We start from the raw sequence: 23,856 nt of genomic DNA on the forward strand, positions 1-23,856 counted from the left end.
CGCAGTGGTTAAGAGTCCGCCTGCCGATGCAGGGGATACGGGTTCGTGCCCCGGTCTGGGAGGATCCCATATGCCGCGGAGCGGCTGGGCCCGTGAGCCATGGCCACTGGGCCTGCGCATCCGGAGCCTGTGCTCCGCAACGGGAGAGGCCACAACAGTGAGAGGCCCACATACCGCAAAAAAAAAAAAAAGAAAACGAATCCTAAATTTTGTACACTTGATACGTCTAGTCTTCAGTGTAATTTTTCTGTTATCCATACCCTCCTATCCAACAAATACAGTAGTTGTTACTGTTTTATACCACATAAATGAGTTTAAGCTAGTTATCTGCCAGCCTAGAAACCTTAACATAGATAGTCATATACTGGCATCATCTCTAAAGATGTTAAGGTCATTTAACAAATAAAATATATGCCTTGATTCAAGAACTCACATGGAAATCTAAATTCATAAACTGCATTACAGACAGACATTGTCTTATGCCTCTTTTCCATAAAACTAAGAACCTCTGAAGTACTTTCTCATGAAAGAGGTTCTTACACCAATTCCAGCTTATCACCTATTTACCCAAGCCAATTACAAAGAGAAATAAAATAGCGTAACATCACTGTGCACTGTTTAAGGAATTTTTATTAAAGCAAGAATTTTATAATCCAAATTACGTTTCCTTGCTCAGTTATCAATTCTGTTATTTAAAACAGAAGTGACATTCTGAGCTATGCCACAGTAAATTACAAAATTAAAGAAAGGAATGCTTTAAATTTTTGTACTTTGCTGAAAATTCTTTTTCCCAGGGTCTATAAAACATTAATTTGTTTTTATATTTTACTATTTTTTTGGGTTTTTTTTTTTTTGTTTTTAAATCAATACGTAATCTAGGACTAGCATTATGTTTGCTAGACCTGGCATTTGCTCGGTACATAGGTTCAAAGTTTCCTTTCCTTTTTTTATTTATTTTATATTTTGCAATGTTTTTTTTCCATAATATTTAAGTTTTTCGATGTTTAGGTATTTTTCTTCGGTGAAGCACGACTTTCTTTTCATGGTCCCTGATCATCTGTAAATGTGGGGGGGGGAAAAGATTACAATCATCAAATTTAAGAGACAGAATTTAATGATTCCAACCACTAAAAAGAAAGCATCTTTACCTAAGTGGCAGAGGTGCTAACTATAGCTATAATGGCAGTCGTATTACAATATATAAATGTATCCAATTAACGTGTTACACACCTTAAATTTACAGTGTTATATGTCAAATATTTTAACAAGAAAACTAACGGGACCAATACTGAGACTTGTTAGTAGTAAAGCCCTTGGCCAAATTCAGCCTGTTTACAGGCTGCTTCTGTGAAGCTCTGCTGGACCACAGCCATGCCCGCTGGTCTCCACGTTGTCTGTGGCTGTTCTCACACTACAGGTGGAGCAGGGCCGCTTCAACATGTCACACGGCCCCCAGAGCCCCAGCCAGTTCCCACTTCACAGAAACGGCTACGCAGCTCCGTCACCCCATTTCTCGGGGCTAACAAAAGGCAACCGTCATCGCTGCCACCCAAGAAAATGTATTAAGCTATGAAAAGCCCTCCAAGAACAGCTATACAGGGCCAACCCCTGTTACAGCCATTTAATACAAATTACTATACAAAGTGCTTGAAAGGGCTCTGAGCTTAAAAATTCAAGTCAATACCAGGGTAACAGGTAAGTTTCCTTTAATTCCTCTGTATCTCGACTTCTCTTTGAAAAATTTGCAATGCATTTGAACTAATGGTAAAATGAGTTTTTACTATATTTCAAAATATGCTCAAACTGTTAAAATAAAATAAGAAACAAACATAGGGGGCAGGCTCACTTTAAACAGCTGGAACCCCAGTGGCACTGTTAACTGCTTTCTGGGCAGCCTCTTTTGCTTGGTGGGCTTGTAGTACAGCTACAGCTTCATCAACCTGAAAAAAAGAAAAACTGGTTCTGAAAAATAATAATTAGATGATAATTTCAAATTGACAACACACACGTCCAACATAGGCAAATTCCTTTCCTCAGATGAAAGTGGAAACAACTGTTATCGAAAAACATCCCAACTATATCCGTATCTTTTGGGTTCCATTCCACCACTGTTCTAGAATTATGAACCTCTTGCACTTCTTAACTCTCTCCCCACCAAAAATCCCCCAAAGTTGAGAAATATCAGCAAACATCCCTTTCTCCAATAAAGATGCAGCACAGTTAAGAGAGCATGAATGCTAGAGTTACAGTGACTGGATTTGAAACCAAGCTCTGCCATTCACTAGCTGCTTTGTGAGCACTGGGCAAATTACTTAACCTCTCTATGCTTCAGTTTTTCCCCGTGTATAAAATGGGGATAATAGCACCATAGGTTATTATTAGGATTTTCAATTAATATTTATAAAACTCTTAGAACTGTGCATGACTTGTATAAAGCACTTATAAAATGTCCTAGAAATATTAAGTTCCTACAAAACATCCTGGAATATGTACTATAAGAAGCTACTAGATAAATGATAAAATTTAAATTACTTTAGAACGGAGAGACTCTGGAGACTCAAGCATATGAAGAAGTTCTGAATTATCAATCTCCAACAACATGCCAGTGATTTTACCAGCAAGAGTAGGGTGCATAGCTTGAATTAGAGGAAAGAGCCGTTCACCTAGGAACAAAAACATTCAAACACTCCTTCAATCAAAAAAACAAAAAATTTTTAAGGCATCTACCATATTAAAACTGCGGTTTAAGAACCCTTTGTATACAGCAAATACATGCTAACCCATAATCCACCATTTCAGTATCTTTCATGAGAAGATTGCTATAAAACGGATTAAGATCTACCACAAGGCAATTAATTCTTGGCAGTTGTCAGTTTGCCAAAAAAAAAAGATGAACTGAAGCTATGTTTACTATTAAAGTGTTAAATCTGTGCTCAGGCAAAATCAAAGTGGTTTTACTCATTTGGTTCAAATTCCTTCTTCCAAAAACGTGGCAGGGTACACGGCAAGCAATGCCCTATTACGCTGTCCACCAAAGGCAACATTTTATAGCTTTTCCAGGCAGACAAACTGTGCCATCATAACCATTCATGCCAATTCACATCCTGCCACCCTAGCTGTCATTTATTAGGTACAGAGGAGGTCTAAATGTCTTCCTATTTTCTAGTGTCTCTATAACTGACTAGGTGGGACAAAGGTACTTACCCAACATTTGCTTCTGTTCTTGAGGAGGGGCAGATGCCAACATGGAAGCAGTCAAAGGCTCCTGACCTTGTACATGAACAGCAGGCTAGAAAGAAAACGGGAACTAAGTTTAAAAAGTACAGAAGTAATGGCAAGTACAAATACAGCCATCACTGGAAATTAATTGGATAAAGACTGTAATCTAAACATAAATAGAAGCTGAGTGATTCAGAAATACAGCCTAAGGTAGCCACATTAACACCTAAGTGCTCAAGTATTATAAGCACAGGGGATGTTCAATTTTCTTTTTTATCTGGAGTATTCTTTGGAATCATACTTCTACTATGATCAACGACGATTTTGGTCCTAGGGTCAAAAAAAAAGGGAAGCCAAATCTCATAAACTGAACTTTATTTCACCCTTTCTTACGACTATGCCAGACAAAACTCTCATATCACATATGTAATTCAGGATGAGGGACTGCTGAATGCTTGTCTAGTTCCTAGAGTATAGCACATAGAAGACACTTTTACGTACTATCAATTAGTGGCACCTCAACAAGATGTTCTACATAGCTTAAGCTCTCATTTATCATACAGTTGTCTTCGCTGTCTTTGACTGAGATCAAGGACTGTCATCTTTATAAAGAAATCATTAAATCCACACCTGCTGCATGGTAACTTGTGGCTGTGCGTTAAGATGTTGTTGAGGATTGCGAACTCCCGCAGCGTATTTATACTGTGGAACGGTGCGAACAGCAGGAGTAGCTGCAGCTGCAGCAGCTGCAGGACGTGGACCCATTGTCTGTGTTGATGTGTTAGCTAAAAAAATAAAAAGATTTTCGTATTTATCTTGCTATTTCAAATTGGAGACCAACTTTTACAGGAAGGGTTAAGACTCACCAACACGCTGTGTCGACATGACTCGTGGAACCTGTGAAGAAGCTGGTCTCATAGTACTAAATGGTGGTCTAGGAGCGGCTGGGCGGATAGCACCGGGCATATTTTGGAATGCTATGTTTAAAGATACGAACACACATTAACTGGGAAAAACTCACCAAGTGTTCATGCCGCTTTTTCAGAGCTGAGGTTTACACAAAAGGCTATAGATGACCAAACATAAACAAACCATTTTTAAAAGCTTAGGCTCCTATATGCCATTTCTCCAGACTTAATCATATCAGAGCATCAGTAAATAAAAAATTTTCATTCATACAAGGACAAGTACTTATTAATATCTGAATATGATACATGAATCTGATTCTAAGTGTTCCTGCAATACAGCACTATTCCACAGGACAAGGCTGAAAATGCCTAGACCCTAGTCCTCATACATGGAACAAGATCTTTTAAAACTACTGCCTAACCAAATATGAAACTGAGTTGGATGCATTCCCAAACTTGTCATAAAGGAAAATCAAAACAGCATAGATATTGCTGTCTTAAGGAAAGGTGAAACATTTTACAATGTTTTTTTAAAAACAAAATGCTAGGATCCCCAAAATGAACACCCATAAAAAAAAACTATAAAAAGCAACAGCTAATATACCATTGGGATATAACAGCTAATTCGCCTCATTTATATTTTTAGTTCAAATACTTTGCAACCTTAAAAAAAAAAAAAAAAACTTACGATGAGGTCTGGCACCCTGAGCAGTCCAGCGAGGACTTGGTCTTAATTGAGCAATTTGGCTAGGAGGATAGTATGCAGCACGGTTCTGAGTCTGTAAAAAGCAAGCAAATGTATCAGCTAAAGAAAAAAGCAAATAATGCAACTAGTTATGCGCGCAAAACATTTAGCAGGTCCTCACACTCTAAGCATTTTTCAAATCCAATCATAATTAACATCTCTTCACCTTAGGGCTTTATTTTTTAGTGGGGCACAAAGATGACTGAAGAGGAAAACTTCATGAGGTTTTTGTTCTCTTCTAAAACCTACCTGTGGGATAGCTGCCATGAAGTAACCTGAAGGAGGTGCTGGCTGGTAGGGGTTGATTACAGGGTTGGGCACAGCTCTTACACTTGCCATTCTCTGCATATACTGGTTAGTGAGGTGAGCCTGGCGCTCTTCTTTGCGCTGAGCTAAAGCTACATACAATGGCTTGGTGGCCACAATTCTACCATTCATTTCTGTAACTGCTTTAGTGGCTTCTTCTGGGGAGGAGAAACACACAAATCCAAACCCTTTGCTGCGACCACCCTCCATCATAACCTATTAAAAGAAAATGGAAGAAACCACATGATTAATGCAATGGTAGGATGAGGCACAAAAAGCAGAGTATTAGCTATAGCCGCTGACTCACATTTAACTAAACCCTGTCAATGCTTTCATCATTTTTTCCCACAATTTTTCCCTTGATATCCAAATATTAAGGGTAAACTACATGCATGCATTATCCCAGCCAAGCAAAAGAAGTATAGGGGTGGAGGTACAATAGCAACTTTGTTCAGGTTTTAGATTTTCAATATTAAGGTTTAATTTCTAAATACAATCAAGGCCTACTAAATTTTAGCACCACTAAAAACATGCACAATTAAAATTTGACTATTCTAGCAATTCGAGCTGACAAGATGCTTTTATTACTCGTTAGAGGGGAGGAAAAAGCAGTTGAATATCATAATATCCACATTTTAAAATTAAAATTTCACATTTGGGCTTCCCTGGTGGCGCAGTGGTTGAGAGTCCGCCTGCCGTTACAGGGGACACGGGTTCGTGCCCCGGTCTGGGAAGATCCCGTATGCCGTGGAGCGGCTGGGCCCGTGAGCCATGGCCACTGGGCCTGCGCGTCCGGAGCTTGTGCTCCGCAGCGGGAGAGGCCACAGCAGTGAGAGGCCCGCGTACCGCAAAAAAAAAAAAAAAAATCACATTCAAGACCACAAGGGCCATAAATATTGGGGTATAAACAATATTCAGGAAGCTCATAATGACTCAAAATCTTTTAAACAAGCAATGAGGAGATGCGAAGAACTTCTCAGTAGGCTTGCAATATACATAAGCATGCTATACAGCTACATTAAACAGCATGCTGGTGGCACAGAACAAACAAAACAGCAATCAAACAGAGACCAATGATCTTAAATAAATGCGGAATCAAAACAACAAAACAAACAACTGGGCTCAAGGACACAGAGAACAGACTGGTGGTTGCCAGAGAGGTACGGGGTGAAGGTAACTAAAAAGTACAAACTCCCAGGTATAAAGCAAGTCATGGGGTCATATTGTACAGCATGGGGACTACAGATAATACTGTATTATACATCTGAAAGTTGCTGAGAGTAGATCTTTACAGTTACCATTACCAGAAAAAAAATGTTTTGTAATGAATGTTAACTAGACTTATTGTGATCACTTTGCAGTGTATACAAATATCAAACAATTGTTGTATACTTGAATGTTTTATGTCAATTATATCTCAAAAAACAGAGTCCAGAAACATACCCATGCAATTATGGGAACTTCGTATGTTAAAGCTTACATTTTAAAACGGGGGAAAAGACAGACTTTGGACTATCTAGTACGTGGTACAAAGGGATAATTCTGAATTAACTTAGAGCTCTTATTCACATCACAGTGAAAAAAATCAAATTGCCAGATAAGATTCTGTATCTGAACATAAGATGCAAAAATACAGGGAAAATCTAAGATGACACAAGACCCCCAAAGTCCTAAGTGGAAGACTTGGAGAAAATACTTGCAACATAAAACAAAGCGCTGACATGAAATTTCCCCTAAATCAATAAAGATACCCAACGCAGTATAAAAATATGCAAAAAATAGGCTAAACAAGTAAACACATAAAAAGTACATCTCATTTAAAAAGATGCATACCACTTTCTACTAAATTGACAAGACTAGTAGTAATTTAATTTGTTCAGCCTTTTTGGGACAATTCAGTTGTATGAATTTTAAATACACACACCCACTAACCAGAAACTTCAATTCTTGAACTCCAGAAATACCGGTGTGTGTGCAAAAATATATGTATAAAGATGTTTATTAGAGTGGTGGGTCTAACAGTGTTAGCATGCAAAGCAAACCAAATGACCAATAATACAGGCACAGTAAAATAAGTTATGGTACATCTATACCATGAATATTCAGCCCTTAGCAAAAAATGAGAAAATGCCTGAAATAAATATATAGCTAGATCTGTTAAGTAAAAAGACAAGTTGCAGAATAGGTATACTATGATCCTGTTTTATAAAAACTGTTTATATGTATACAAAAAGTATACAACCATGGAAAATTATCTGGAAAGGCCAACCAAACTCCTTTTGAAGACTGAAAATGAAAAATGGAGGGGTCACCTTTTTACACTTCTGTCTTGACCAATTTGTTTTTCAGCAAGCATTATCAAATTAACATAATGACCTCCTCTCCCAGAATTCCTGTGAAACTTTTTCACCTCCTTGCCAACAGCGATATGATCCACAAAGGACTTTTTGAAAAGGACTTAACAAAGACCCTCCTTTGTAAAACACACATGCTTCTTCACACATTCAAAATAAACTGATGCACAATATTCAATTTAAATGATTTTCAGGGAACATACTGAGGATAAACAAACTCAGGAATAGATTCTATCATACTCCAGGTTCTTTTACAAAAGCACAGGCTGAATGAAACAGAAGACAACTACATCACTTGCATTTTCATGTGGATTCCTCTACTATGCTCCTTAACATTCTATGGTAGAAGTTCCCTTGGTCAATGGGGTTGCAGAGTAAAAAGATCAGCCACGAGGTCACTCCAGACCACTCAGTTTTAATTTTTCCTGTACTCTCTTGAGAATCTGTTTAAAGTTTTAGATACTCTTCCCACCCTCAAGGTACATACATACAGAACTTTAAATACAGAAGGATTCTTGGGCCATGGACACCAGAAAAAACACCTAAAGCAGAAGTTCTTATATCAGAATTCCAGAATTTAAACTAGAATCTTACTGTTTTATTTCTTAATTTCTGATTTCAAGTAAAAGCAAACATGATCTCTACCTTTACTCTTAGGGGGCTTTAAGTTTGACTCCCCAGAGTGAATTCTGTAAGCAAGTATAGATTAGCTCAAATAGTAACAATTACAGTTCCCTAATAAATTGCTTCCTTTAACCAGTAAAATAACTAGTTTAACAGAGTACAGAACAGTGCATATCATGTGATGATCGATCACTATGGTCATCAAATGTAGCCTTTCTAGCCACTTCAAATCTGAAATAAGTGGGTTTTTTGGTTTGTTTTTGGGGTTTTTTTTCCGGTACGCGGGCCTCTCACTGTTGTGGCCTCTCCCGTTGCGGAGCACAGGCTCCGGACACGCAGGCTCAGCGGCCATGGCTCACGGGCCCAGCCGCTCCGTGGCATGTGGGATCTTCCCGGACCGGGGCATGAACCCGTGTCCCCTGCATCGGCAGGCAGACTCTCAACCCTGCGCCACCAGGGAAGCCCTGAATATAAGTTTTTGAAGTAATGAAGCAAAGATATGATTTTCTGAAAAATGAAAGGCTGGTTTTTTAGAGAAAAGAAAAAACTATTTGACCATTCATTTATAAAGAAAAACACTCCATATGAAATATAAAATTTATATACATATATCCATGGGCATGGATTTTTCCCAAATCTTAAAAAAAAAAAGTGCGTCATATGCTTTACCTTTGCACTAGTGATTGTACCGAATGGAGAAAACTCTTTCCGGAGACGTTCATCATCAATACCATCATCAAGATTTTTCACATAAAGGTTAACACCCTAAAAAAAAAAAAAGAAAAAAAAAATTTAGAAAAAGGAAAAAGAAAACCATAGTGTTACTTAAGCATACTTCCTATTATCTTATCCCATGTTTCCTCTCCTTTTCCCCTCTCAAACCCTCCAGTTACCTGTCAGTAACTGAAATGAACATAAAATAGGTTTCCTCATCCCTGTCTTATTTTCACTTGTTCAGTTAAAAAAGGAACCTGGTATCTGGTGATCCTATCTTGCTTCATCTGTTCAAATTTGCGCTTAAGTTCCGTCTGTCGTTCCACTTTTTTCTGGGCTCGACCAACGTAAATTTGTTTTCCATTGAGCTCCTTTCCGTTCATCTCATCCACAGCCTTACAAAGACCACAAAATTTAAATTACTAACTTGTAATATATAAATTCATTTTTTAACAATAAAGAAAGTTTGTTAGATTATAAAAGCTAAAGATGGACCCACCATAAAAACTAAACTTTGAGGTTTTAAGACAACAGAGGTTTTCAATTTATACCCTCAAAATATATAAAATGCAAGTAATTCAAAACAATACACGTGGAGATGAACATGTAGACTAGCCGTTGGTACGCGTGTGTATTTCAATGCAAGAGCAACTCAACTTTATACCCCCACATCTTACTATAAAATACAGAAAAACCCACACTGCCTTTGGTTAGTATATTTTAAGTCTTACTTTCTGTGCATCTTCATGCCTTTCGAAGCTTACAAATCCAAAACCTTTGGATTTTCCACTCTCATCAGTCATTACTTTCACACTTAAGGCAGGTCCTAAAAAAATTTTTTTTAATGATTCAAAGATATTCCATACAACATTTAGTTTATACATTTCAAGTTTCAATACACAAACAAAGCAATGAAAAAAAACATAAAAATGGGGATTAAAAAAAACTCTAAGCCTCCAGAAATTTATTCCTCCTATAACCACCCTCTTCTCTCCCACCATGGGCACTAAATATTCTCTTAAAGACCCTTTATTTCTACTAAGAAGCTAAGTAAATACTCTATTCCCTGAAACACTCCTCCTTCCATTTAAGGAGATATGTTTTAGACAAATGTAAATGATGAAGTTTTATTCTTAGCATTAATACAAAACAGATGCATTATTTTAAAACAATTTGTTTTTCTTTAAGAATTTTTAAGCCTTGGCCCACTTGATGTTCAACAAGTAGAGGAAACACGGGTTTGACCTTTGACATAGCAGAAGCACCTGGAGGAGGTGGCATGTTTCTGAAGACACATATTCCCCCACCACCCCCTGAAATAAAACAGACTTAACAGAAGTGCTAAGTATTATCTCAGGTAGGTGGGGAAAAAAAGATTAAAAATCACATCTGATTACAGAGAATCTGCTTTAGAGGGTTCAATGTGGCATGCCAGCTTGGCAATAGTAAAGTATTAGATTTCCTCATTCTTTACGATTTGAGATGCTTTTTAAAAGGGGACACCTATTTAAGTTAAACAAAAAGGAAAGCAAAGGTAAGGGGCAAGTAAATCACCTGCAAGGGTACAATTTAAAGTTCATTTTCTGATCAGCTACACAACTATCTAAAGTGAGACCAGTTACACACTTCACGGGAAAATCTGGATCTTTGTCTTTAAAAGTCATTATTTTAAATTGCTCAAACATGATGCTGACACTGGCCAAATATCCTAAAGCTGGCCAGCTTTCCTGTCCCATAATTAAAGACTACATTCCAACCTAAGTTGGCTGTGTCTCATGCAACACCTCTGATGAGATGGGATCTGTTAGTGCATAAATCCAGCACAATTTCTTAACACAGCAAAAGCTTTTAAGATCTGTTCCAATTACACAGTCACACCTTATGGTGCTAATACAATGCTATTAACCTTTAAACTGGATAGAATTTTATTTATATGCTAGTATAATGGACTATCAGTAGCTTAATCCAAATAACTACAATATTTTAAAATATGTGAAGTCCCATTTATTTTTTTAGTATAAAATATTAGCCAAAACTAACATAGAACAATTACTCAGAACTGAGTATAAAAATTTAATTCAGACACATTACCAAACTTGCCAAAGAGATCCTTAAGGCGCTCATCATCCATGTCTTCTCCAAAATTCTTGATGTAAACATTGGTGAACTCTTTTGCCCTAGCTCCGAGTTCTGCTTCTCGTTCCTTACGAGACTTAAATCGTCCAACAAATCTAATAAAATAGATAAGAACTATAAAATTCGGTTCTATTTTATGAAGTTCAGGTTAATTAAGCCTGATGGTTGATTCTGTAATAGTTACTGATAATTTCAGAATCTCTAATAAAAAGCAAACTATAAAACAGAAATAGGGCCTTAAGTGAAATGTGAGGACAAACCTCTTAACTATAATCACGAAAAAAAACATTTTTCTTAATACACACTCCTCTCCCTTCCTTCTAGCTAACCTAGGGTTAAGATTACGTCCAGCAATACAAACTAGTGGAGTATGCCTGCCCCACGCCAGTGAAAAGACAGAAAAGCTTTTATCGTTGCTGTTTCAACATGGCTCTTGCACTTAGTTTGCAATCTCCTAAAATATAAATTTAAGCTACCGAATTCTGTACTCTAACATACAACAGCCTGGAACAAATTTCTCTGCAGCATTATCAACAAAATGTGTTTTAAAAATTGAGGTTTTCGGGCTTCCCTGGTGGCACAGTGGTTGAGAGTCCGCCTGCCGATGCAGGGGATGCGGGTTCGTGCCCCGGTCCGGGAAGATCCCACATGCCGCGGAGCGGCTGGGCCCGTGAGCCATGGCCGCTGAGCGGGCACGTCCGGAGCCTGTGCTCCGCAACGGGAGAGGCCACAACAGTGAGAGGCCCGTGTACCGCGGATAAAAAAAAAAAAAAAAAAAAAAATTGAGGTTTTCCCTAAAAGTAGTACATGTGTCATTAAAGAATATAATAGACATCAAAAAACCATCGCCCAGGGGCTTCCCTGGTGGTGCAGTGGTTGAGAATCTGCCTGCTAATGCAGGGGACACGGGTTCGAGCCCTGGTCTGGGAGGATCCCACATGTCACGGAGCAACTAGGCCTGTGAGCCACAGCTACTGAGCCTGCACTTTGCAACAAGAGAGGCCATGATACGGAGAGGCCCGAGCACCGCGATGAAGAGTGGCCCCCGCTTGCCACAACTAGAGAAAGCCCTCGCACAGAAACGAAGGCCCAACACAGCAAAAATAAATAAATTAATAAACTCCTACCCCCAACATCTTCTTAAAGAAAAAAAAAAACCATCGCCCATAATCCCACCCAAGTCATGACTGACTTTTCATAGGCCTTTTTGTTCTCTGTGCTTAAGAACTTTAGTCCAGCACAATTCCTTTCTATAGGAGACACCTACATTTTATTCCCTTAGCTGCACCCCACACTTCCCCCCCACCCATATGGTGCTGCTTCTCCACGCAATTAGTTTTATAAATGTTCTCAGTGGGAACATGATATTCCACTGCGGACAACAAAACTTTCTTTTGTAAATAATGCCACATTATGAAACTTTGTCATTTGTTCTTAGGATAGAGTTGCAGATATCATGGCAGCTCGAAAGGTATATAAATGATCTTAAGTTTATACCTACAAACTGCTTTCCAAAAAGGGCTATATCATTTTATACTCAAAAAACAGCAATAAATCAAGTTCTTTATTTAATCTAGACCTCCACCAGTGGTAGCCATTCTTTTTTTTCCCCTAAAGCACTGCTGACAGGCAAAAGATAGTTTCATCTCTGAATACTAATGATGCTGAACATTTTTCTCATTTAAAGATGTATTATTTTTAAGAATTAGCCTTTGTAAACATTGTTCCCATTGAGGAGTTGCTGGTTTTCTTAGACTTGTATGGGGTTCTTTACACACTACAAAGTCTTTCCTTAATCATGTAATTGACAGAACTCGAACAGGTAACACCACGTGCATGGCTCCTCCATGTACGGACTGACCATACCACTTGATGCAGATTTATGAAAACCACACCTAAGAGTGATGCAGTTGACCTGTAAGAACCAAACCCAATTTGTGTGCCATCACTGCAGTTTACATGAGCTCGCAGCTCACTCACAATATGACTGCACAGCTGAATGTGCCTAATTAAGCAAAATCCACTGGCATTGAAGATAAAATTGAGACTTGTAATTTCTCTGGGCTCCACAAAATCTGTATTTTTACAACTTGTAGCAGAAAGTCTTATAGAGGTTTTATCGGTGTCATTATTTTAAAAGTTTGCAACTTTTAAGAACAAGTTTATTTCAGAAAAGATTAATCATGAAGACTTCTGGTTTAATTACGATTTATCTTTACATGGGGAAGGGAGCCAAAAGGTGTTGAAACAACAATTATGACAATCTTTAAACTCCAGCAATAAACTGTGGGAGTAAAGCCAAGCAGAGAGTCACCCTGGGCTCTGAATTTAGACCACTGGGTTTGTATCGCAGTTTATCTGTCATACCAGCATGTAAATACAGGCAAGTTATTTTAGCTTCAGCTTTGAATGTAAAAGGGGCTAATTACTACCTTGGGAATTATGATTAAGTTTCTGCCTGGATTTCTAGTTTTTCAACTAATATGCACTTATTTTGAAAAAGCTTTATATTCCAGCATACCTATCTTCTGCTGTTTCTTTTCTGTTTGAATGCTGACCAGCTGTATTAATTCACTGTTACTTGTATGTTACACTGAATGTGGAGAAAAGACAATTATAAAATCTACCAAGATGTGGTTTATTAATTTTCATTTTAGTTGTATCTCTTTTAAGAGCACAAATATATTACTTGTAAAATGCATGAACTATTAAAAGCATTTTAAGTATGGTTAACTAAACATTTATATACTTACACTTTGCGATCATTTAGAAGCATCCCATTCATTTTTTCAATAGCTCTTTCAGCTGCTTCTTGTGTCTCAAAATGCACAAATCCATAACCCTTGGAACCATTTTCATCACAAACCACCTAGGGGAAAATGTGTAATAATTTTTCATTACTTGCTATTGATTTAGCATTTTTCCAGTATTCAGAGATAACTTGTCAGCTACCTAACCTGGGCATTTGGGAAATAAAGATATCCATTAACAGAGAGCATGGTTGCTATCTTAAGGAATAAACTAAAAGTAACTAAAACACTGTAAGTATGTTTACCTGTCATATTTTTGCTTACCTTACATGAAAGGATGTTACCAAAAGCAGAAAATGTATCATACAGTGCTTTATTATCAATGGATTTGTCCAAATTTTTAATGAATATGTTGCCCACTCCACTTTTGCGAAGTGATGGATCACGCTGAGACCACATAATGCGTACTGGCTTGCCCTTTATAACATCAAAATTCATGGTGTCCAAAGCACGCTCCGCTGCAGGAAGGACATTTTCAAAATAAATATTATTTCAAAACTTTTACAGCCCACTTAAAATTATATAAACTATTGTGCAGGAAACAGTAGGGCACATGGTCCCTCTACCTCTTTAAACTTCAAGATGGCTGGACCTTACCTCATACCAGTCTAGATTTAAATTGTACAACGCAAAAAGAGAAGACAAATGTCAAAAAACCCCAGATTTGTTAATGGATGACGTATTGTTAAGAACTAACTTATTTCTGCAACAACCTCTTCCTTTAATTGCCATGAAATTTAAAAGCACCTTTTTGTTCCTAGTCAACTGTAAAACCGAGATTCCCCTTCACAATCTGCTTAATAAGCAATATAAAAGACAGTAAGCAACTGTACATTATCCACAAGCAGAGCAGTTTATGGACTTTCAAGCATTTAACTTCTCTGTTACTTGTCAAAATTGTTTCTTGCTTATCACTGTCAGTACTGAAAAAAAATTAGTCCATTTTCTAAAAAAAAAAAAAATTCCTGACTTATTAGGGGGATTTCAGTGATTCATGGCACAATTCCTATGGCCATGTTTTAAAAAAAAAAAAAGAAGGGCTTTATCCATTCGGAGAGACTTGAATCAGGCTTTCAAAAACTAAAGTGAAGTTGGACGTACTTAGCTATGTAACACAAAACTTTTGAAATACAAGGTCTACGATAGTCACAATTCACTTTTAATGCTTTATTTACATATAAAACCAATTTTATCTTAGATCACTCATTTACTTAATAACTGATGATTAATCAATTATTTCTGAATAGTGCTAGAAAATTTCAAAATCTACCCTATGATTACATCTATGAAGGATCAAATTATGTGCACCTGTACCATTAAAGAAACACTTATTACAGAAGTTTAGACTCTAAATGGAAAAATATATCCTTAAGTAGAAAAGACTAGTCCCTAAAGAGTGGGAACACACAGTCCATTTGAAGTCCTGAAACACCAATTTTCACAAATTCCATGCTAGTGTTAACTGTAAAATTAGTTAAGAGGACAAATTTTCCAGCCACTTCTTTCTATAAATGAAAGTTTTAGTTTCTAGAAGACAGTGACAAACAACTGTCAGCTCATTTATCAATTGACCACGCCTACTCAGCTCCCCTAGTTTTTTAGCTGACTTTGCTTGAGCTTCTTTTGAATGAGTCACCTCTTCCTGTTAAATTGGAAACTGGTCACTTTCAGAAGCTATTCTACAAATACATCAATGTAGCAATAAATAAGGGGGAGAAAAAACTGGAAACCACTGAAAATAATATTTGGAAAGACAATAATTTGTATATATAGAAATGAAATAAATGGAAGATGGAAAAATGCTACCTTCTTTTGAGTAGTTACAATACTCGTCTACTGCAATAGATGGGTAATATACAGTGAGTGTACTGTAACCACGGTAACCTGAAGTTCAACTTTTCTAACCCCAAGAAATTTTAAAAATGGGTTTTTTTCGGATTTAAAATTGTTAAATTTAGAAAGAATAACAGCCACTTTCAGAAGTTTACATTTCATGCTCTCTAGAATTTGTCCAAGTTTTCTCTATCAACTCTTCACTTTGTGATTATCTGCCCCCAAATTATCTTCCTTGATCTTTCATTCAGCGATAAATCTTGACCAGAGTTGGGAAGAACCAGTGACATTTTGAGCTACTGCCTACAGAGCAAAAGGGCAGAAAACCTGCAGTGCAGTTTTACAACTTCGGGCTTGCTGTCACTCAATAGCCTGCCTACCCAAAAATCGCAGTATTAACTTTACCTAGTGAAAAGCTGATCACTAAATAACTCCAGATCTGTTAATGAAATAAAGTTTCAATTCCACCTTTAAGGCCTTTCCTACAAAAATAAAAATAAATTCCTTATATTTTGTAACACTTGACATATATTCAAGTAGCCAGGGGAAAAAAGGGCAAAAGTGGACCATAAAGTCAAGTGAAAATGACTTTTGCAAGTCAATTGATCCAGATAAAGAAAAATCCTGGCAAGTCATCAGGTCACATATCTGTTTGCCAAATTTTGGATTTTTTGCAAACTGTTTAACTTTACTTTAAAAACACAAGGTTAGCTGCGTCTTTTTGCCCATAAATTTCAAGCTGACTCTAGTGCTCAATCATTCCCCATGATGTATGGATATTCTGGACTACTTTAAAAAAAAGGAAACCACCACTAGAATGCCACATAATAGTCCAGTCCACACGACACTCACAAGTAACATCTTCCAGTCAAAACTGGTGACGGCATTTTTAAGTAAAATTCCTCAAAACCATAGAAACTATTTGAGGGAAAAAAATATTCCGAACAAATCACCAGTACTACGAAACTAACTCGATTAAAAAAATCACAACTACCTAAATAGCCTGAGAAAACGATGGCCTCCAAAAGGGTTCTCTTCCACATCCCCTCCCTCCTAACCTGCTGTTAAGAGTGAGAAATGTCTTAACTAGAGGAAAAACCCCAATGCACGTCTCATTGGTAGTTTATACTTCCAGAGCCATCAGTCACTGACAAGTTATTAAGAACGGAATCAGAAGCCTGCTGACCACCACCAGACCACCATATTAACTTTATTCTAAGTCCCCGTGGGTCCCCCAGGCGATTGGGCCAGTAGCCGGAACAGGCCTCGGGCCTGTGAGGTTACAGGGTTCAACACGTGGTATTTTTCGAGCAACGAAATGCACTTCCTGGGGCGTCCTGGGGCGCCGGCAAGAGCCTCGGGTGGTGGGAGCGCCTCCACCTATTACCGGAAAAGGGGGCTCGGCGCTCAACACCCCAGAATCCCGCAGCTACTGGCGGGAGCGTCGTGTTAGAACCCATTCTCACCCACCCTCCCGGCGCGTCATCACCCTAAAGTTTGAGAGCGGCTGAGGCCGAGAAAATGGTCGCAAAGGAGGAAGCGGCCCGGCGTACGAGGGGCGTGCGGCTGCCGGCAGCGCGGGTCCCAGTGGGCGCGGGGAACCGGGGTACTGGCGCCCGAGCCTCGCCCCGCTGGCCCCGGGGAGGGCTGGTGACATGCCCTCCTGCCCCCTCCCCCCGGGCCGCCGGCCTAACCCGCCCGCCGCCGCCGCCTGAGCCTCATGGCCGCCCGCCCGCCGTCAGGCCCGGCTCTCACCGTCTGCCGGCTGCTGGAAGTTCACATACGCGTAGCCCAAGGAGCGGCGGGTGATCATGTCCCTGCAGACCCGGATGGAGAGGATGGGCCCGGCCGGACTGAACTTCTCATAGAGCATCGCCTCGGTCACGTCGGGGTGTAGGTCCCCCACGTAGAGCGAGGCCATGGGGTAGCTGGGGGCGCTGGGGTTCATTTCGGCACGGCTGCCCGCACGGCCACAGGCCGCGACCTTTCCGTGAGAGGGGAAGAGCGAATGCTGGGGTCGCGGGCCGGAGCCGGGGGGAGGGGAGCGGGGGCAAGCGCAGAGGGACAAAAATCAACCGGAATCGAAAACTACTCAACAGCCGCAGAACGGAGTCGATCCGCTGCCGCTGGCTGCTGGCTGCCGGCTGGGGAGCGAGGGTGGCGGTGTCGGGTCCGGGCAGCGGGAAGGCCTCGGTCTCTTGGTTCCTTCTTGGAGCTGCTGCGGGGCCGCGGGCGGGCGGGTCGGTCTCGGTTGCTTCACCGGGTTATTTTATAAAACAGGAAGAAAAAAAATAAAAGTCTCCGGCGGGGGAGACGCGGATTTTTTGTAAAATTTTTTTTTTGGGTTTTTTAAAAGATTTTTTAAGATTTTTTTGGATTTTTTTAATAATAAATGTGTGTTCCGAGACCGGAGCACACACTCCGCACTCTCAGCACTAACCGCCGGGGAGAAGGGGAAGCACCGCCTCCTGCACCCTCTACTTATACACCGCGCCGCACTCGCCCTGCCCCCGCGCGTCTGACGCCAGGGCCCTGCGCGAGCGTCAGCGCCGCAGGAGGAGGAGAAAAGGAGGCGAGTGGGAGGAGGGAAAAGAAAACAGGAGGAGGAAAGAGCAAAGAGGAAGGGAGAGGTGGCGGCGGCGGACGCTGCGGGGGTGGGGGTGGGGTGGGGCGGGGGCGGGGGCGGGGCTTATGCGCACGCGCCGCGGCCGGGGGGCGGGGCCCATGCGGCGTAGGGCCCGTGGGGGAAGGGAGGGCCGGCTCGCAGGCTGGTCTCCGAGGAGCCGGGTGGGACGGCCCCTCCTCCCTCACATCCCGCCCCACCTCCACCCGGGAGAAGCGTTAACTGTCACCTAGGCGGTGGGTGGCGCGCGGGGCTTTCGGGTTTCTAGGCTCTAACCACCCCCCACGTGCACGGCCACCCGGGCCAGGCCTGCTCCACTCTCACCCGCCCCTGAGGGACGCTGGGCACGAGTGGACCGGTATGATCCCTTCCAGGCCCAGTTTCCGAAACGTGGGTGAAAGGAGCCAGGGCTGACTCCCCAGTTCTCCTACCGGACCGCACTACGAGTCCCAGCGGGCAGCGCCGCCACGCGCCTTGGCCGCCGAAGCGGTGCCTGCTGGGAGCTGGAGTCCCCAAAGGCCGCGGCGCTCGCTGACCCCAACTGGCCGCGGATCGTGGCCGCCCACTCGTGGACCCCCAACCGTCCTGGCGCTGGACCCCGGTCGCCGCCCCGCGGTGCTTCCAATAGAGGAAGGGGGAGGGGAGGGGCCCTCGTACTCCCGGTCCTCTCGGTTCCGAGCCCTAGAATCTACCCGGTCTCCCCAGTCTCCCCATTGGGTGCTGTCGTTGGTCAAAGTGATTTTAATTGGGGGAAACTATCTTGGGGTCTTTGTCCGCTTCCCTTTTTAAAGTATCGTGATCGCTGTTCACTTAAGGTGCTAGGTTGGAATCTGATTCGTGCTCTTTCTGCCAGAAATTTCTTTGAGGTAGAAAACAGGACTCCAGAAAAATAAATGTTTTTCTTTAAAGTATGAGTCTATCACAGTCATACATGGCACCACAGACCTGCAACCAGACAAAATTAGAAATAGTCTAAACGCGGTATTAAAAATGTTTAAAACAATTTTGTGGTTAGTTGGGGTCTTTAATAGTAATGGTAGCTGTAATGAATCGATAGCAAAAATACCAGTTAATAGGAATGACATTAAGTCAACATACAAATCCCACATTAAAGTAGTAATGTATGTTACAGTTTTTAAAGCACTTGCATAAACATCCTATCATTTGTTCCCTACAGCAATCTTGTGTGGGATGTGGAGCAAGTAGTAATAATTTTATTTTACTGTTAAGGGAATGGTCTCAAGTTAAATGATTGCCCAATTCATTCTTTTATTCAATAAACTTTAAAGCATGTCAAATATATTGCCAGGTGTGGACTGGGTACTTTATTCTCATTTAATTCAAACTTAAACCTGCAGAATCCCACATAAGTGCTATTTTGTCCCTGTCTTGGTAGGAAGAGGATAATATTTTGGAAAACATGTTGCCCTATGTGCTTTATTAGGCAAAAGAGCAAGATTGAGGGCTGTGCATTAGGAAGACACATCTATTACTAGATGACAAATCACCATTCAATCTATTAGAACTCTGTGGTTAAAATCAATCCATTCATATGTTTATTGAGTACCTACCAAGTGTATCTGTATGTAGGGAAAGTACATGACAGACACAAATTGCTGTCCTCAAGAGGCTGCTGATGAGCTCTCTGGTAATCATATAAATATAAGCATTACAGCGAGTACAATAAACATCCAATCCCAGTGTTTAATCTGGCTGTGACGATTTTCTATTAGATTCTAAATTTGTTTCCTTAAAAATAAAAAGAGGATGGAAATTCCATTATTGGACTTTAAAAGAAAACCTGACTTCATTTTAGAGTTTTCATTAAACTGCTGAACAGAGACTATGAAAAACCAAAAAGGGATAAATAAAAGAAGAGGTGCACTCATTAAAAGAAATGTGAAGGGGGGGTCACCTCCAATAACTTGGAAATTACACCAAAAGCTAAAACTACCAAAAACCATACATAATTACTAAGATTATATATACCTCTGGTAGAGAAAGATGAGGGTGCAGTTTCTGGTGAACCTCACTAAAACATCATTATAAATAACAAAGGTGGGGAAAAGATGGTCTGCTTGGAGTCTAGAAAATTTTGTCAGAGAGCAAGAGTTTGGCAAGCACCCTCTAAGGTGGATTTGGGTACTCCAGCCACTAGAAGGACCTTACTCTCAGGTTTCACCAGAGGCTGGATTAAATCACTCTCAAAATATTTCTCTTTATGATAATCCAGTTTGAACAAGCAACCTCCCAATTGATAAGTTCAGTTAATAGTTGAACCACCACGGCACCCTGACACAGGGAAGGATGTTCTAGATGGCAGACAAAAGTATTCTAGTCACTGAAAAGGTGTATCAGCTCTTTGTAGATTAATAAATACTGTGGGAAGCAAGTTGGTCAGGATTTCTATGCAGCTGCGGTTCTTGACATTCAGTGGGTGTCACTCTCACATTTCAGGGAGGTACAGCTGAGTCTGAACAAGAGAGACTAGAAGCAAAGTCCATCCCTGGGGGGAGGGAGCTAGTAGAATCAGAAGTGGGAGTCAGAGCCCATCTCAGGAGGAAACAGGAATGGGATCTGGAACTGGAATCAAGAACCTGTTCCCTTGATCCATCATTCACCTCTTTCTCTTTCTCTTCCACCAGCTCCTTTCTCTCTGATTAGAAACCTGTTTTTCCAGGGCTTCCCTGGTGGCGCAGTGGTTGAGAGTCCGCCTGCCAATGCAGGGGATATGGGTTCGTGCCCCGGTCCGGGAAGATCCCACATTCCGCAGAGCGGCTGTGCCTGTGAGCCATGGCCGCTGAGCCTGTGCGTCCGGAGCCTGTGCTCCACAATGGGAGACGCCACAACAGTGAGAGGCCTGCATACCGCAAAAAAAAAAAAAAAAAATTAAAGAAACCTGTTTTTCTGATCAAAAGTCAAGACCAACTCCCTTAATGATATATTCCTCTCTAATTTACTCTTTTCACAGCCAAGATTTTATTTTCCACTTCTCGCCTCCCCTTAATTCCTCAACATGAACATGACACTGACTTCTCATACCTCCACCTCCTCAATAACTGTCCTGTCAACAGGCATCAATGATCCCTTTTCTATCTGTCAAATCCAATGGACTTTCTTCAAGTCCATCCTGTTCAATATCTGAAGAATCTGACTGTTTTCCTCTTCCTTCTCTCTCTCTCTGTCTCTTTTTTTTTTTTTTAACACACTCTCTTGGCTTCTGGGCTGCAACTCTCCAGGTTCTGTCCTGCTCTCAGACTATCCCCTGACTCCTGTCACCTTCCCTGACCACCAGATTGGGCTGGGTACCCTTCCTCTGGCCTTTACCCACACCACCCCTCTGCCACTACATTTACCACATTATACTGAAGTAGTCTGTTCTTGAGCTGTCTCCCCAAATAAGCTGTAAGCTCCAAAAGAGAGCCTAGGTCCTATTTGTCTGTATTCCTATCACAGAGCATGAAGCCTGGCACAGTGGAGGTGCTTTTTTCTTTTTTAACCTAACTTCATGGAGAGGGCCAGCCAGGCTTGTAGCCTGACCACACAGAATAGGGGTCAATAGGGAGATCTCAACCTGAAGTTCACAAGGGCAGCTAGGGCTGTGTTCAAGTCCAGACCACGTGGCCTGCTGCAGTGCACTACTTCCAAACTCCACCAGCTACCGGAGCGGGTATTTGCTAACATACTGGCTTGGCACTCATTTCCAGTGCTGGGCTTGGAGGTAGACTTTAGTACCCAGAGTCAGGCAAGCAGGGACAAACAGGGCTGCTGGATAAAAGGAGTTTCTGGACCTCCAAAGCTGAGGACACTATACCATGGCAATCCCATTAGTGTTCTGTCACCCTTCAGAGGCTATCAGACAGCCTAGCTGTCTGACTTTAACAGTGTGATCACTTCTGATAGAGGTAATTAAGGCTACAAGTAAAAGGCAGAAGATAGAATATGTGTCAATTCCCTTTGACTTGATTCACCACTCTCATTTTTCCCTCCCATCATTTCTTTTTGGTCTTAAAAGAATGTGCTGTCTATGTTTATCTGGCTTGCCTGTGTATTTCTAATTTTAGATTGCAAGCTGGGGGACAGAATCATGTCTTGATATGTGCAGCATCTCACTGTGGGTGCCTAAGAATGTCTAATGACACCAACATCATTTAATTAACCTGTTTTTATCTTAGCAAATAAAATGTAAAGTTCTCCAGAGAACTTGTTCACTTGAAGCTCACTAGAGATTTATAAATAATTTTCAGGCTATATCCAGTGTATATTCCAAATATATCCAGAATAATTGATAACATTCCATGTAATGTACGACAAACTAAAGTTGACTGGTCTTATAAGAGCTTAGGTAATCCTGAGATATATTTGAGCTGAATAATAAGGGAATATTATAGCCTCTGCCCAACTGAAGGGATATACTTTCTGTAGATCCTTGAAATAGAAAAATATTAATGTCCATGATAAGACCCAAATTATACAATGTTTAAGAATATTAGCTATCTGCTTCCTTGGTTTGTTTGGTTGGTGAGGAACACAGCACCTACTCAAATTTGTAAATTGTCATGCTCATGAACAGAAAGATTTCCTATAAGAGTCCCATTCAAATTTTATGTTTTCTTCCATACGCGTTATATATTTTCCTCATACCAAAAGAACAAGGAAAGGGATTTATAAAAGAGTTTGAAATTGGTTCTGACATTGTGTGTCAGATGATGTAACCTTAGTTCTGAGAAAATGGCTGCCAAGTAAGAAGACATAGATCTTGAAACAGAGACCCACTTAGAGTCATAAACATAGACTCATAAACAGAGAAACAATCTTGGGAGAAAAAGATAATTAATGGCTTTGTTGTGGAAGAGAATAAGAAACTCAAAGAAATCTCAGCACACTTAGGTTTCTTACAAGATGCTCTTCTAATGACTTAGCCATCTGTGTTAAATCAGTGTGTGTGTCATAATGATAACAAAAGAGATACTGCTACAATAGGTATATTACCACCTACCTAATAGGATTATTGTGAGACCTGAATAAGATACTATATGTAAACATAAGTTACATAATGCACAGTGCTACCATTTACTGAGCAGCTCCTATTTCTGTGAATATAACCACACATCAATTTGGCAGATACTAAATTCAAATTCATAGCAGAAATATTACATAGAGTCATACACAAACAGACATACAAAAGATACAACTGTCACTGTCCTAAGCATTAGCTTTGGAGGATAGAAAATTGCAATGGCTACATTAAGACAGTGTTAAATATTAGATGAATAACAACAGCAACAACAAAACTAACATCAATTTCTATCTAGGGTGTGGAATATGTGGGGAGGGGGTCAACAAGAGAACTTTGAAATGTATTCTACTCTAGGACCATGGTTCCTCAGGCACAAATAATCTAAGTACGTAAGTTAAGGTATAAGGAATAACAAAAATATATTTCAGGTAAATAGAAGAAATTTTATTAATACTAAGAGCTAATATTTATTGAGTACTTAAAACAACCCTATCAGATAGGAAACTACAGTATTGCCGTGAGGAAACCAAGGCTTAAAGAAGTCAAATAACCTTGATTCAAACA

At 40.4% G+C, this 23,856-nt stretch overlaps 1 protein-coding gene across 2 annotated transcripts; it reads right to left on the reverse strand.

Annotated features, from left to right (window-relative positions):
- Nucleotides 1–624: 624 nt before the first annotated feature.
- On the reverse strand, nucleotides 625–18,097 carry PABPC1 (poly(A) binding protein cytoplasmic 1). Of its 2 annotated transcripts, none has more exons than XM_060115532.1 (15): nucleotides 17,405–18,097; nucleotides 14,081–14,274; nucleotides 13,760–13,875; nucleotides 10,971–11,101; nucleotides 9,602–9,696; nucleotides 9,128–9,265; nucleotides 8,826–8,921; nucleotides 5,122–5,394; nucleotides 4,816–4,906; nucleotides 4,086–4,196; nucleotides 3,850–4,004; nucleotides 3,205–3,289; nucleotides 2,533–2,663; nucleotides 1,847–1,940; nucleotides 625–1,057 (listed from the first exon to the last, which is right to left on the reverse strand). In XM_060115532.1, exons 1-14 carry the CDS (start codon nucleotides 17,595–17,597, stop codon nucleotides 1,848–1,850), a joined length of 1,902 nt encoding a protein of 633 aa, XP_059971515.1. In that variant the 5' UTR covers nucleotides 17,598–18,097; the 3' UTR covers nucleotides 625–1,057; nucleotide 1,847. The 2 variants fall into 2 exon arrangements, with proteins under 2 accessions (XP_059971515.1, XP_059971514.1); XM_060115531.1 differs by having other exon boundaries at nucleotides 10,962–11,101.
- Nucleotides 18,098–23,856: the final 5,759 nt, after the last annotated feature.

Source organism: Mesoplodon densirostris, chromosome 13, assembly GCF_025265405.1.
Source record: "Mesoplodon densirostris isolate mMesDen1 chromosome 13, mMesDen1 primary haplotype, whole genome shotgun sequence".
In the NCBI taxonomy this organism is placed as follows: Eukaryota; Metazoa; Chordata; class Mammalia; order Artiodactyla; family Ziphiidae; genus Mesoplodon; species Mesoplodon densirostris.